General features: G+C 40.4%; 1 protein-coding gene across 1 annotated transcript in view; it reads right to left on the bottom strand.

Moving 5' to 3' along the window:
- Positions 1-16,878, bottom strand: part of NUP133 (nucleoporin 133) — a 70,293-nt gene that overhangs the window by 15,481 nt on the left and 37,934 nt on the right. The window contains exons 15-21 of the mRNA XM_023191807.2: positions 15,800-16,024; positions 11,196-11,318; positions 9,969-10,068; positions 9,165-9,416; positions 8,083-8,216; positions 4,917-5,075; positions 2,331-2,466 (exon numbers count right to left, since the gene is read on the bottom strand). Coding sequence (XP_023047575.1) covers positions 2,331-2,466; positions 4,917-5,075; positions 8,083-8,216; positions 9,165-9,416; positions 9,969-10,068; positions 11,196-11,318; positions 15,800-16,024 — 1,129 coding nt within the window. The remainder of the gene's footprint in view (positions 1-2,330; positions 2,467-4,916; positions 5,076-8,082; positions 8,217-9,164; positions 9,417-9,968; positions 10,069-11,195; positions 11,319-15,799; positions 16,025-16,878) is intronic.

The raw sequence follows: 16,878 nt of genomic DNA, 5'->3' as shown, positions 1-16,878 counted from the left end.
TCACCTAATATTAAATATGTTCAAACTTTCCCACTTGTTTCCATAACATTCACCATAACTGTTAGGGTTATTCTGAGGGTGATTCAGGATCGAGAATCTCACCCTGCATTTGCTTATGCGTCATGGCTCTTAGGTTCCTTTCATCTAAAATAGCCTCTGTCTTTGTCTTTCATTTCATATTGGTAAAATTTTTGAAGAGTCTAGGGCAACTGTATTATACAATGTCTCACCAGCAGGTTATGTCTGATTGTTTTCGTGTGGTTAGAACCATGGTGAACATTTTGGCAAGAACAGGACACAGATGATGGTAGTACATTGCTTCAGAAGTACACAATGTGGGTTTGTTTTGTGGTTGATGACAGGGTCTATTAGATCTGTCTACTGATACTCCAAAAACATGGGAATATCTTGTTCCCCTAGCCCCTAAACTCAATGGTCTTAGTATCCTCTGGTGACAGTTATTCACTGTGGTTGTAATAATGACTTCTGCCATTCTTTCCACATTTATTAGTTGGCATTCTCCTGTAAAGAAGCATTTCACTGACCTTTTCCCTTTTTGAAAATCACCGTAGATTCATGAAGTTTTTTCTTTTATAGACTGTGGAATATACCCTTTACTACCATTCTTTCGATGTTAAAATTGTCCCCAAACTTGAACAGTGGGAGCTGTTCAAGGCTCTTGCATTCTTTTAGTATCTGTACATTAACCTTGCTTTCTGGCCCAGTAAGACTCTCCAAGATTTCTTCAATTAGCCCTCATTTCTTTTACTGGAAAATGGTACTCAGAAACCAAAATACGGAACTAGGTATACTCATGCTACTGGTGTGTCACTGCAAGAGACAAGATGTGTGTGTGTATATAATAAAATGTATATATATGTGTATTGCATATATACACACACAATTTTATTATATATACACACATTTTGCTATCTATATCTACATTATATATATAATATAGAATATTTTATATTATATACATTATATATATATAGAGAGAGAGAGAGAGACTTACTTTTTTTTTTTTTCCTGAGGCAGGGTTTTTACTCTGTTGCCCCAGTTGGAGGGCAGTGGCACAATCACATCTCACTGCCACCTCGACCTCCTAGGCCCAAGTGATTCTCTCACCTCAGTCTCCCCACAGCTTGGGACTACAGGCGCACACCACCACACCTGGTTAAGTTTTAAATTTTTTGTAGAGACAGGTTCTAAGTTGCCTAGGCTGGTTTCGATCTCCGGGCTCAAGCAATCCTCCCACATCAGCCTCCCAAATTGCTGGGATTACAGGCGTGAGCCACCACACCCAGCCAACGTATTTTTTTAATTGATGCATAATAATTATACATATTTATGGGGTACAATGTACATGTATACATGTATACATTGTGTAATGATCACAGGGTAATTAGAATATTCATCACCTCAAACAAGAAAATATATTGTTTTTAAAAATCAGATTCTATCTGGTATTTCCAATGCAAATTCAGTAATACAGAGTTCTTCTTCACTGTCTTTCTCTTTGTATCTCCTTTCTCCTTGGTTCAAAAAATAATATCATCATGCCTCAATATCTGCTGACAACTGGTTCTAGGACCCCTGGGAAAAAAAGCTCAAGTCCCTTATATAAAAATGGTAGTTACTTGCACATAACCCACATACATCCTCCCATACACTTTAAATCACCTCTAGATTATAATACCTAATACAAAGTCAATGCGATTAAATAGCAGTTATACTGTACTGGTTTTTTAAAATTTATACTATTTTGTTGTTTCAATTTTGCATTATTTTTGTTGTTTTAATTTTTTAATTCTGTTGTTGTAATTTTAACTGCTGTTGAATTATTTTTAATTCTTTTTTTCCCCAAATATGTTTGATGTTTGGTCGAATCTGCAGATGTGGAATCCAAGAATATGGAGGGTCAACTGTACTACGTGTAATAGTTTTCATCTACAATATACACAAAATAGTTCAGAATTATTGCACCTATACCACACTACCTACAACAAACCCACAGTGTAAAGGTCAAGATTGCTTTGTAGTTCTTTTTGACCTTGGAATACGTACCACTAAGGGTACATAATCAGACCTCTCCATTCAAAACCATTTGAATTCATTCTTTAGGAATTCTTATTTAAAATACAAGTAACTTTTCTCTAAAAAAATTCCAAGTATATAATTGAGTAACTACACCTGGACATTAACTAAATGCATTCCTCTTAGAGACAGGTCTTGTTTCTAACAGATCCTGCTAACTGATGACAGGAACACATCATGAGTTAATTGATGGCACGACCAATTTGTAAATCTTTTTGTTCAAATTCTTTCACCTTCAATTTTTTCTTGCAGTATATCCTCTGGAAAGTCTGAAGCTAATGCAGCCAATTTACTCAAGCCAAGAAGGGTTTTCTTCTTTGCAAAGTAACGAGTTTCCATATTTGCCAAACCCAGAAGTGTCGCATGAGCCTACGATAAAATATGCAAACCACTGTAAGATACTGAGTACCAATTCAAGCTGAAACAAAGGTAAGTAAACCCCAGACTTGTTTTTCTCCCCTAAGCCATATCAATGAATGAAAAGTCAACAGTTAGCAAACCTAAAAACTGAGCAGTACCATAACATTGAGAGTAATCACACAGCAAAATATCAACCATCCTCACTAAGCACTGGGAAAAGAGACATGTACAAAACATTTGCTCTAAAACAATTACATATTCACCTGAACATCCTGTCAAGAACAAATTTTAAAATTAATGTGTGTGTTTTTACTCATAATTTGCATATTTATTACAACAATATACTCACTGCAAAAAGGCTAATGACTGTTACAGACACATCATTAAAATTTTTGTGATTTTAATGTGATGTCAAATCATGATGATTTTTTTTTTTTTTCGAGAAAGAGCCTCACTCTGTCACCCAGGCTGGAGTGCAGTGGTATAGTCTCAGCTCACTCAACCTCTGCCTCCCGGTTCAAGTGATTCTCCTGCCTCAGGCTCCTGAGTAGCTGGGATTATAGGCATGTGCCTCCATGCCTGGCTGATTTTTGTTTTTTTTAGTAGAGACGGGGTTTCACCATGTTGGACAGGCTGGTCTCAAACTCCTGAGCTCAAGCGATCTGCCCACCTTGGCCTCTCAAAGTGCTGGGATTACAGGCATGAGCCACCGCGCCCAGCACGGACTGCATATTTTCATTGAGATATTAGACGTAATGGCAGTATCATCACAAATTAAGAACGTTTTATGCAAATTATGTGAGAGAATAGGAGTATACATTCTAAATAATCCATAATAAATGCTTTTAAATTTAAAAAAATTATTGCGTACTGACGAATTATAATTGTATATATTTATGGATACAAAGTAATGTTATATGTATGTGATATGGAATGATTAAATCAAGCGAATTAACATGCCCATCACCTCAAATACCTATTACTGTGGTGAGAACATTTCAAATTTGTTCTCTTGGAAATTCTAAAATGTACAATACACTATTATTAACTTTAGCCACCATACTGTGCAATGTGTATCAAAAATCTTCCTGGCTGGGTGCAGTGGCCCATGCCTATCATCCCAGCACTTTGGGAGGCTGATGTGGGTGGATCGCTTGAGCCCAGGAATTCGAGACCAGCCTGGGCAACACAGTGAGACCCTGTCTCTAAAAAAACAAAAACAAAAATAAAAATAATTTTCTTCCTCCTAACTGAAACTTGTACCCTTTGACCAACTTCTCTGGCCCTTTTGCCCATTTTTAAATTGGGTTATTTGTTTCCTTGCAATTGAGCTGAGTTCCTTATATATGTATATATGGATATGTGTATGTATGTGTGTATAAAATCCCTTCACCCTTCTGACAACCACCATTCTTCTGCTTCCATGAGTTCAACTGTTTTGGATTCCAGATATGAGTGAGATCATGTGGTATTTGCCTTTCTGTGTCTGGCTTATTTGGTTTAGTGTAATGTCCTCCAGCTTCATCAATGTTATTGCAAATGAGAGAATTTCCTTCTTTCTTAAGGCTATTACTGCATTGTATATTCTACATACAACATCTTCTTTATCATTTACACTGATTGATGGACACTTGGGTAGATTCCATAACTTGGCTATTGTGAAAATGCTGCAATGAACATGGGAGTACAGGTATCTCTTCAACATACTGACTTCAACTCCTCTGGATATATACTCACAAGTGGGATTGCCAGATCATATGGTATTTCTAAGTTTAACTTTTTCAGGAACCCCCATACAGTTTCCCATAATGGTTGTACTAACTTACATTCCCACCAAGAGTGCATCAGAGTTCCCTTTTCTCCGTGTCTTCTCCAGCACTTGTTACCTTCACCTTTTTGATAACAGCCATTTGAACAAACGTAAGGTGATGTCTCATTGTGGTATAAATTTGCATTTCCCTAATGATGAGTGATGCAGAACATTTTTCTCACACATCTGCTGGTCATCTGCATGTCTTCTTTTGAGAAATGTCTATTCAGTTCTTTTGCCATTCATTCATTCATTTGAGACAAGGCCTCACTCTGTTGCCCAGGCTGGAGTGCAATGGTGCAATCTCAGCTCACTGCAGCCTCTATCTCCAGAGCTCAAGTGATCCTCCTGCTTCAGCCTCCCAAGTAGCTGACACTATAGGCGTGCATCACCACACCTGGCTAACGTTTTTGTATTTATGTTTCCTAGGCCGGTCTTAAACTCCTGCACTCAAGAGATCCACCTGCCTCAGCCTCCCAAAGTACTGGGATTACAGGTATAAGCCACCATGCCCAGCTCCCTTATATATTTTGGATAGTAACCCCTTCTCAGGTGTATGACAGTAAACAGTATTTTAGTTACTAAAAACAAAACTAATTAAAACTACCTAAATTGCACACATCTGCTCCACATAAAAAATCCCTCTTACCTTTTCTAATTCTTGGCTATTAATTTCATGTAACCAGCTGAGATGTTCATGAGCTTGCAAAAAATTCGCCAACTGTCCGTGCTGAGAAACGGGCTGAGATAATAATTTGCCTCGCTTTCCTTTCTCCAGATACCAACGGAAGAGAAAGTCTGAAAAATTCTACAAATAAAAGAACATATAATTCATTCATAATAGTTTTAAAAAATACATTTCTGATAACAAAACATAACTTTGTTCTAAAGGCCTCCAAAACAGAAAACCTGTTCTGAACAATAATTTCCTATATTGTAGGATCACTTAATTCAATCATCTCATTTGACAAATGTGTACATTCAGATTCAGAAAGGGCACCTCGCTCAAGATCACTGACAAGATTAATGACAGAATCTAGATTGCATTGGCCAATATGGTAGCAACTTAAATCAAAAATTAGATTGAAATTTAAAATTCAGTTCCTCAGGTACATTAGCCACATTTCAAGTGCTCAGTAGCCCCATTTGGCCAGTGGCTCCCATTTGGACAGCATATATCAACAGCGCCATTATCACAGAAAGCTCTGTGGGACAGCACTGAGACTGTAACATTCCAGAATTACGTGCCAGCTGGCCACATGGGCTGGCACGATACATCAGAATCTAGAAAGGCCCAAATGCCCAGCCAGTTTTCCCCACTGGCTGTTTGTGGAGTGCTGGGGTAGTGTGGAGGCTGAGCTGGAGAGGAAGACCAAGATGTCCTACAGTCTCACAGTGTTTAAGAGATACTTCCCCTAAAGCAGGGATCCTGCCATGAAAGACTTCTGAAACCAGAAATGAAATGAATATTACAAAAGCTGAGACTGAGTCCTGGGCCACCTGTATTCCTAATGGACTGAGTAATCTTCGTCTCCTCTAAATTGCCTAATACAGGAAAAGGAAAATCCACTAGGGAACAAATAACTTCAATTTCCATACTATGGAGTTTTAAAAATATACAATGTCGGCCGGGCGCGGTGGCTCAAGCCTGTAATCTCAGCACTTTGGGAGGCCGAGACGGGTGGATCACGAGGTCAGGAGATCGAGACCATCCTGGCTAAAACGGTGAAACCCCGTCTCTACTAAAAAAATACAAAAAAACTAGCCGGGCGTGGTGGCGGGCGCCTGTAGTCCCAGTTACTCGGGAGGCTGAGGCAGGAGAATGGCGTAAACCCGGGAGGCGGAGTTTGCAGTGAGCTGAGATCCGGCCACTGCACTCCAGCCCGGGCTACAGAGCGAGACTCCAGTCTCAAAAAAAAAAAAAAAAAAAATATATATATATATATATATATATACAATGTCTAAAATACAATTTAAAAATTGCCAGATATAAGCAGCAGAAAAATATGATTCAAGCAACATAAAAGCAGGCAACAGAAACAGACTCTAAGATGATCAGAGTAAGCACAAAAGGACTTTAAAATAACATTTAAACATGCTAAAGAAAACATAAGAAAAAATGCAAAAATCCATCAAAATGTCAAAAGAGAAAGAAAATCCATGAAAATAATTTTAAAATCATGATCAGTGCAAAAAATATTTATTTAGCAATGTTTTGAAATACTAAATAAGTCATGTACAACGACTTTTTTTTTTTTTTTTGAGATGGAGTCTTTGCTCTGTTGCCTAGCCTGGAGTGCAGTGACACAATCTTGGCTCACTGCAACCTCCTCCTCCTGGGTTCAGGTGATTCTCCTGCCTCAACCTCCAGCCGCGAACTCATGACCTTAGGTGATCCACCCACCTCGGCCTCCCAAAGTGCTGGGATTACAGGCATGAGCCACTGTGCCCAGCCCAACAACTGATCGTTAATCAAGTAAGTCACACCCAGTCAATGAAATTCTATAATGCCATTAAAAATGCTGCTATAGAATATTTAATAACATGAACAAATGTTTGCAATGTATCAAGTGAAAAAAGCAATTGACAAAACATGTTTGTAATACATAGAGTGGAAAGACTGAAAATATAAACCAAATGTTTAAAAGGTTCTCTCTGTCTGGTGGCATTTTGAGTGATTTTTATCTTTTGTGTTTATAGTGGTTTTCTAAATTTTATACAGTATCACTTTTACAGTAATAAAAAATAAGCTTTTCATAGTAATCAACTGACTAGACTGGCTTTAAGAAACAACTTTAAATTCACTTAAGATAGTGTCACAATGGAAACTTTTTTTTTTTTTAAAGATAGGGTCTTGCTCTGTCACCTAGCTATAGTGTAGTGGCACAATCTTGGCTCACTGCCTTGACCTCCTGGGCTCAAATAATCCTCCCACCTTAGCCTCCTGAATAGGTGTGGCCATGGGCGTGTGCTGGCATGTTTAAAAAAAATTTTTTTTTTTTGTAAAGGCAGGGTCTCACTATGTTGCCCAGGCTGGCCTCAAACTCCTGGCCTCAAGTGATCCTACCGCCTTGGCCTCTCAAAGTGCTGGGATTACAGCATAAGCCACTGAGGTTGGCTGGGAACTTTGTTTTTTAAACAGAAAGCATAATATCCCTCAAGGAAAATGAGAATGTTAGGTGTATGTAAAGCTAAGCTCTCTTAAAGTAGTGTTCTATGCTCCCAAATATCTTCTATCCAATTTTTAAGAACTTTATCAACATTCATGTACCTAAGTACTTTTACAATAACTAGAAAATATATGAACAGAAATGAAAGTTATAACATATTTTCCAAAGGTCAAAGAATCTTTCAGTAATATTTATATATAAAGAATTGTGTGGCCAGGCGATGGTTCAAGCCTGTTATCCTAGCATTTCGGGAGGCTGAAGCAGGAGGACTGCTTGAGCCCAGGAGTTTGAGACCAGACTGGGCAACATAGTGAGACTTTGTCTCTACTGAAAAATAAACAAAATTAGCCAGGCATGGTAGCGAGCTCCTGTGGTCCCATCAACTGGAAGGCGGGAGGTGTGGGACAGGGTGAGGTGGGAGAAGTGATTGGACCCAGGAGGTTGAGGCTGTCGTGAGCTGTGATCTCGCTACCGCACAAAATTTACAAAGAAACACAACATACGAATTAGTATCTTCTCATCAAAGTTAACTACAAAAAGATCGTATCATATTCCAAAAGCCCCGATTACAGATTTCAAATGGCAAGGCCATTTCAAGAAAAGGCCACTAAAGGACTCAGTGGCCACACACCCAACACTCATCACCTGATCAGCAAACTGGGTCATGTAGCGCTGGAGTCGGCTCTGGCTGTCAGTCTGCTCACACATTTGTACCAAGATATCAAAGTCACAGTATTTCTCTGCTAGAGAAGCAGCCCACAGGTACTGGCCTAGTGCAACTGTGGGAATGAGAACAGATGGGAAAAAATCCTGTTAACAAAACTTAAAATCTGTAATAAAAAATATGACTTGAAATTTTATCTTTATTCCTATTATAAATCAAGAATCATTAATGGAATGGAAACCTTCCCACTTACTGGCACTTAGTTTCACAATTCACATCAATTCCTTAAAGCTGCAAATTCAGGCCAGGTGTGGTGGTTCACATCTGCAATCCTAGCACTTTGGGAGGCTGAGGTGGATGGATCACCTGAGGCCAGGAGTTCAAGTCCTGCCAGGCCAACATGGTGAAACCCTGTCCCTACCAAAAATACAAAATTAGCCAGGTGTGGTGGCACACGCCTGTAATCCCAGCTACTTGGGAGGCTGAGGCAGGAGAATTGCTTGAACCCAGGAGGCAGAGGTTGCAGTGAGCTGAGATTATACCACTGCACTACAGCCTGGGCGAGAGAGTGATACTCTGTCTCAACAACAAAAAAAAGATGCAAATTCAGACCCTTGTTTTCATCACTGCCTCCCCAAAATGCTATTCCCTTCCTTTGTGTAAGAGTAAAGCAAACTCTTCCAAATCCTAGCCTGGAGTATAATGTGTCCTTGCCTGAACAGCCATACTATTTATCTGTCCCCCTCAAGCAGCCCTCATTAGGCTCTACTTTGCAATTCAGTTACTCATGTAAAGGTCTGTGATGCTAAGCTCTTCAAGGGTAGTCTCCACATATTGTTTATTTATGTATTTATTAATCATCTTCAGTATCATCTATGGTTCTTATACCTAGATAGTGCTGGAAAAAAATTTGAATAAATGAGAACAGAAAGCTGTGCATATTTGCTTTAAGTTCTTTATTACAGCTGGATTAACATGACTACACTGAATATATTGCATTAACTATTCGACCCTTTCATCCATTCAGCAAATTTAAAACTCTTGCCAAGTATCATGAACTTACGAAGAGGAGATAAGAGATCTGATCTTTTCTGTAGGTATTCCATCTCCAGATTATCATATCTTTCCCGATTACTGGATTTATCCACCGACTTAAGCTGAGAAACATAACCATCCAGGAAGCAATCGATCAGGGCTACCAGTTGCTCGGTCACGATGTTTCGGAGGTTGCTGTCTGCCTGTGGATAAACCACCTTCAGGACAATCTCATGCTGGCGTATTATTACCGTTCGGATGCCCCCAGGACCACTCGTTGCTGTGAAATTACACAAAATAATATGGTTAAGTAAGGGTTCTAGTGACGGCTAAAGGAAAGACTAATTGCATAAAAATTATGCCTCTTCATCACTGCTGGTAAATTAAATCAAACAGGGATTCAGGTGATACCTGTCAATGCCCTGCTTGAACCCCATCTTCTCTAAAGAGATTTCCTCAGCAAAGCCAGGTAAACATGATTCTTCTTCCATCCAAATTCCTTTAATGCAACTTCACTACTCCACTTACTTTCTTATATTAAATCAACACAAAATATAGTTCATACCTCCGAGGCCAGGACCTGCTTCTACGAATAACTATTTGAACTAAAACCTAGTAAATGCAAAAGTACCAGTTAAATACATACATTATAGAGAGATCAATAAATAAGAGCAAGGGAAGAATAAAGTGATTTTGACAAGAGCTGCTCATTTTGGAGATGGCATTTTTTCATTTCAGTTACAAACCTACACTAGGGGAATAACACAACTTCTAAAAATGATGGGTCATTAGAAATATATTTTGAACAACCATTAATAAATCAGTATATTACCCGTCCATGGAACATATTCAGGTTCTTTTTCTAGTGATTCTTCTTTTCTATACAAAGAGTTTCTATTTTGGCGATAATGACTAGCAGCCTGCAGCATATCCTGGAAAAAAAATTAATGTGTTATCACACGCAAAAGGTGATGGATCACAGTATTTCTGAAGATAATTTAAGACATCAAAGTAAATTAGTAAGAAAAAATACTCAGGGGCCAGAAATGTTGGCTCACACCTGTAATCCCAGTGCTTTGGGAGGCTGAGGTAGGAGGATTGCTCCTAGCCTGACAACATAGTGAGAGCCCCTCTCGACAAAAAAATTTTAAAAATTACCTGGGCATTGTGGTGTGCACCTGCAGTCCCAGCTACTTGGGAGACTGAGGCAGAAGTATTGCTGGAACCCAGGAGGTGGAGGCTGCAGTGAGCTATAATCAAGCCACTGCAAACCCAGCCTGGGCAACGGAGTGAGACCATGTCTCAAAAAAAATTAAAAAATGGAAAAAAAAAAAAAAAAGAAAAGAAAAGAAAATAAGAGAAAAAAGTCAGCAGAGATCTGCATAATTACTTTTTGGTTCTTTCTGCTTCTGAAGTTTGTTTTACTCCATAATTTAACTTCAGGTTTTGGCAAACAATAGTTACCAAAGTAGGAAAATCATTACTATAAGTCCACTAGCTAAAATTAAATGCAACACTTTCGTCAATAGTAAAAGTAGCAAGGTTTTGAGTAATTAAAAAAATAGAAATGAGAAATATTTAGAAAGTTACATTAACAATACGTTTGCAATCAGGCATGGTGTCTCAGGTATGTAATCCCAACACTCGTGGGGGCCTGAGGCAGGAGGAACTTGTGAGCCCAAGAGTTCAAGGTTACAGTGAGCTACGATGGTGCCACTGCACTCTAGGTTGGGTGACAGTGAGACCTTCTCTCCGAAAAAAAACAACTAAAAAAATTGCAAAGATACAAACACATCTTCCCAAATGAAAGGTTTATTATTCTACCAAATAGAAACTCAGGATTATAGAAATTTATTAATAGGCACCAGGCTAACATTCAAAATATTCATTAGCTGATTAATAATAAGATGACTGACATTTTTCTAACTTTTTTTGGGATTAACAAATGTCTACAACCTTATAAATTATCGGCAATACAGAGTAGGAATATGGAAACCACTTCCTTGTCTATCCATGCTCTGGGCTTTGAAATGCTGAAACCTTTACTGTATTTTTGTACCTTGAGAATATTGTTCACATTGATCACCACTTCAGCCCATTCAATGGCATCCATAGGTGTATCCCTCAAGACTTGCTCCTCATGCTCCAGTAAGCACTCACAGATGGTATCTACTTGGGACACCTGAGAGAATACACAGAAGTCAACTACTTACAACAAAAATTATGGTAATGGGTAACAACTACCCAGTGAGTTGTACCCATTAAGCCGTATCCTCAGACCTACAGATGGAAGAAAATTTATTGACAGTTGATAGTAAAAATAAATTCAAAAATCAAGAAAAGTCAGATCTCCTAACTTTTAAAAGTTAAGAGTGCCCAAGTAAGTCTTATAAACAGGCAAATTCTGGATTGTTACCAAGTAGATTTTTTTCTTTAAACAACGATATTATTTATTATAGCTACTCTGCTCCGGGCACCTTTAAATGGCACTAGGTTACAGATGACGTCACTTTACAATGTCATACCCCAAACTAATGCACTACTGGACTAAAATAATGACCTCAAAACATCAACTTGCTAATTTCTTTCTTTGAGGAATTCCCCTTCTTCAGACATAACAGAAATGTTTGCAGAATAGAAGTAAGCAACATAAGAGAATAATGAACTAAATACATAACTTCTAACTCTTCCTTTGCCATTAATTAATACATGGAGGTAACAATGCAAAAATACCATCAGGCACTGAAACTCCTGTTTCAAGTTCAAGTCTGCATTTGAGCTTGGCCACGTTATTAGAGTTTGCATAGCAACGGACAGAGATAAGAGGAAAGAAAAATCAGATCAGCTGCCCTCAAGGACCTCACAAACTGGCTAAAGGAACAAGATACATAGTCACAGATAAAACATGACCCAAACAAAATTCCTCCCTTTTGCAAACCTTGTTCTTCCTTTTGCATTTCTGATGTTAGCCAAGGCATCCTAACAGCCCAGGCAAGAAATCTTCAGTACATTTAATTTGTAAGATTAAGCATAAGAATATTTTACATTGTGGCTGGGCGCGGTGGCTCAAGCCTGTAATCCCAGCACTTTGGGAGGCCGAGACGGGCGGATCACGAGGTCAGGAGATCGAGACCATCCTGGCTAACATGGTGAAACCCCGTCTCTACTAAAAAAATACAAAAAACTAGCCAGGCGAGGTGGCGGCGCCTGTAGTCCCAGCTGCTCGGGAGGCTGAGGCAGGAGAATGGCGTAAACCCGGGAGGCGGAGCTTGCAGTGAGCTGAGATCTGGCCACTGCGCTCCAGCCTGGGCCACAGAGCGAGACTCCGTCTCAAAAAAAAAAAGGAATATTTTACATTGTTAACATGAAAAACACAATGAAAGCCTATATAATGGACGGGCGCGGTGGCTCATGCCCGCAATCTCAGCACTTTGGAGGTGGGCAGATAACGAGGTCAAGAGATCAAGACCATCCTGGCAAACACAGGGAAACCCCGTCTCCACTAAAAATGCAAAAATTAGCTGGGCATGGTGGCACATACCTGGAGTCCCAGCTACTCGGGAGGCTGAGGCAGGAGAATTGCTTGAACCAAGGTGGAGGTTGCAGTGAGCAGAGATTGTGCCACTGCACTCCAGCCTGGTGATAGAATGAGACTCTGTCTCAAAAAAAAAAAAAAAAAGGAAAGCATAAAAGACAGAAAATAACATAAAAGCGCATAAAATGCCAAAACACTTGTTAAATTATCTTATCATGTATATATTCAGTGATTTCAAATATTGCTCATATGCCGTGTCAACATAGTCTGTTTCTTAAGCAGTGAGCTCTGCTTTTCCAGAGCCCTGGGAGGTACAAGGCCTTTCCAAACTGGAGACAGAGGCAAAGTGGAGAGTGCACCCTCAGGCAGGCTCTGTATTGTTTTACTTTCTATCAGGGCTGCCAAGTCAAAATATCTTTCTATATGGCCCAATCAGAGATTGATTTTGGTTAACCAGCTCGTCCCAAAACACAAATACTCCTTAGAAAGGTACTTTGTCACCCCCAAGGGGAAGGACAGGTAAAAAGAAAAGCTACTATACGTACATAGCTATTATATTCTCTTTTCATGATGATTATGACAGGGGAGAACACCTTTAGAACTACACCCCAGAGAAGCTGAAAACCAATGAACATCATGAGAAATGAAGATAAACAGTGACGTGAACAGTCCTAAACATTACCATTTTTCATATGGAACATTCTTTTGAGGAGCCAATCACATTTTTAGTTTTGCTATATCATATTCCTAAAATACTATTCTATATTATGTATCCAACCGATAATTTCCAGACCCTTCTCTAATAATTCAGCTAACTGAAACAGGTACATACACTGCATTGACAATGACACTTTGCCCTTTGATACAAACGCAGAATAATAAACCAGGCTCTTGCTCAGTTCTTACAAGCAGTCTGTCATTAATTTTTAAAAATTCATTGTCTTATCATATAAAAACTATGTATGAATAAAGACCAAAAAGGACACAAAAAAAGACAACAATTTGATTTGTTAGATCATGAAACTTGAGGTGATTTTTCTTTCAGATTTCTGGCATACTCTCTAGATTAAAAACAAAACATAACAAAGCACTTTTCCTTCCATTCCCTAGGAACTAACCCAAATGTATAAAAACAAAGAATTCACACTAAACACATTTATGGAATCAACAGAAGACTGAACTTAGGTTATAGTACATCAAACTTAGGTTACAGTACATCAAATATTAAGAAAAAGAGACCTGGCCGGGCGCGGTGGCTCAAGCCTGTAATCCCAGCACTTTGGGAGGCCGAGACGGGTGGATCACGAGGTCAGGAGATCGAGACCATCTTGGCTAACACGGTGAAACTCCGTCTCTACTAAAAAATGCAAAAAAACTAGCCGGGCGAGGTGGTGGGCACCTGTAGTCCCAGCTACCCGGGAGGCTGAGGCAGGAGAACGGCGTAAACCCGGGAGGCGGAGCTTGCAGTGAGCCGAGATCCGGCCACTGCACTCCAGCCTGGGCGACAGAGCAAGACTCCGTCCCAAAAAAAAAAAAGAAAAAGAAAAAGAGACCTGTTGGCATAATGTGTTACATGCTAGAATACAGTTAGGCTATAGGAGGAAGGAAGCAAAATCTGAGACACCAAATAGAGTTTGAAGTTCCTCAAATGCATAAGGAATTCCAAATTTCACTGAGCTGAGGGAAGAGGTGGCACTGTTTCTAAAACTAGATCATTCTGCAGTCTAAGACAATAGGTCTAAGTCCTGATGTCACACCTTTTAAGGGAGACAGTGAAGTCTACCCTGCTGCCTCAACAGGCTGTGAAGCTTCACAAAAGCGTGAGGACTGTGACTCTATTTCCACAATGTCCAGCTGTCACTGGCTGACCAGCATCTTAACCATTTCTGTCTTTGAAGTTTGTAGCAGACTTTACTTTTTCTCTGAAAATAAATCTGATTTTACAAGTAAGGTGTAGCAACAGGATCCTAGGAGGTAGCTGAGGAGTTCAGTGAAGGGACTGTTTGCAAAGGTGTGGACAAGATTAAGGGGTCCAAAAGGGGATGGGGCAGCACCCTAAGATGAGGCATTATCAACCTCGGGCCCGAAGAGGCAAGAGGAGGGGCAGCTACTGGAAATAAGAGAAAGCAGTTGGACAGGAGGCATGGTCCCTGACAGAGGTGCACAGCCAATGTAAAGTGCGCACAGGCAAGGAAGAAAGCTGGGGGAATAACTACTCCAACTTCCGGCCTTCTGGCAGGGCCTCCCATTCATCTGACCTGGCAGAAGCAGGAGGGCAAGGGAGCCCACTCAGGAAGGTCACTTGGCTGTGGCAGAGTCAAGGGTAGATCTGCCTGGTCAACAGGGTGAAACAGGGTCTCTACTAAAAATGCAAAAATTAGCTGGGTGTGGTGGCACAGGCCTATAGTCCCAGCTACTTGAGAGGCTGAGGCAGGAGAATTGCTTGAAGCCAGGAGGCACAGGTTGCAGTGAGCCGACATTGCACCATTGCACTCCAGCCTGGCAACAGAGCGAGACTCAGTCTCAAAAAAAAACAAAACAAAACAGTAGATCGAGAGACAAAGTAAGGAGAAGATCAGGATGGATGCAGTGGCTCACGCCTGTAATCCCATTACTTTGGGAGGTTGAAGGGGTGGATAACCTGAGGTCAGAGTTCAATATCAGCCTGACCAACATGGCGAAACCCCACCTCTACTAAAAATATGAAAATTAGCCAGGTGTGGTGGCTGGCACCTGTAATCCCAGCTACTTGGGAGGCTGAGGTAGGAGAATCACTGGAACCCCGGAGGCGGAGGTACCTGGGCAACCGAGTGAGACTCCATCTCAAAAAAAAAAAAAAAGGAAAAGATCAGCACACAAAGCAAATAGGTACCTGGAGATAGTTACTAAGGGGGAAAAAAGTCACCAAGGAGCACTTCTCAGTCAACTTTGCAAGCTCTTCTTTATAGGTAACTGATAAATGATACTTCTGAGTGATACTGATACGTTAGCCAGAAAATCTGGGGTCCAATTTAACATTTCAGTGAGATCTTTTGTGATTTAACTTGTCCTCACCCTCTTTCCTGCCTAGGGCATGATCACTAAATGGCATAGTTCTACACAGCCACATGAAAGAGGACTCATCTTACCTCCCTGAAAAAGACATCTGCAGGAGTCAGGTTGGATGGGATTTCATACTCCCTCTTGTTCAAAGCAATCAATATGGCCGTGTTGACAAGATCAGAAAGCCGGGAGTGGTGGTTCTTGAGAACAATGGTGGCTGACAGCTTTTCCGCATGCTCACAGAGCAACAGTCGAGTGGCCATTGGTGTCCCTCTAACTGGAAAACTGCCTAGACGTCCAAATAAGCCAACCTTGCAAAAAGGCAAACATATATTCTTAGAAAGCAATTATGGTAACATACAAAATACCATAGCTGTATTTTCCCCAGAAGCACCCTGGGCAGTCACTGGCCCCAGCTCTCCCCCAGCAAGTCCCTCCAGCTGTCTCGTTTTAGCTGTTTCTAACACACAGACACACTTCAGCCAGGCCAGTAACACCCGCAAGGAAGTGCAGATATTCCTGTTCTAAGAGCTGGGTCACTCTAGGGCTTCTGTCCACTACTATTGTCTCTACATATCATGTTTCCCAAATTATTGTTTATGTTATCAAAACAGTCACACTGCTCTTTTCGCCTTTTTTTGAGACAGGGTTTTGCTCTGTTGCCCAGGCTGGAGTGCAATGGGACAATCACAATCACAGGTCACCCTAACCTTGAACCCTCAACTCAAGCCATCTTCCACCTCAGCCTCCCAAGCAGCACACCACCACAACAGGATAATTTTTACATTTTATTTTTGTAGAGATGGGGATCTCTACAAGGCTAATCTTGAACTCCTGGCCACAAGTGAGCCTCCTGACTCGGTCTCTCAGAATTACAGGTGTGAACCACTGCACCTAGCCTCACACTGCCCTTTGCTAGCTACATCAATTAACTCCCCTAGATTCCAGACTTTCGGGAATCAGAAACTCAGCAACCTCCACCTTCAAGGATTGATTCCATACCCCTCACGCTGCGGGGAGGGTGAAGACGTCTTTAACCCTTTGCATCTCCTACTGAGTTGCTTGGTGCCCATCTGTGCTGTGTTATGATCTTCTAGGGGTTTTTCCAAGCTTTCTCATTGCATACGACATTACAATAACCTGAACTCGGAAGAAGCCAAAAGAC

The sequence above is a fragment of the Piliocolobus tephrosceles genome, chromosome 1 (assembly GCF_002776525.5).
Source record: "Piliocolobus tephrosceles isolate RC106 chromosome 1, ASM277652v3, whole genome shotgun sequence".
Taxonomy (NCBI): domain Eukaryota; kingdom Metazoa; phylum Chordata; class Mammalia; order Primates; family Cercopithecidae; genus Piliocolobus; species Piliocolobus tephrosceles.
Note: the sequence above shows the minus strand (reverse complement) of the source record. Positions and strands in the feature narration are given on the sequence as shown.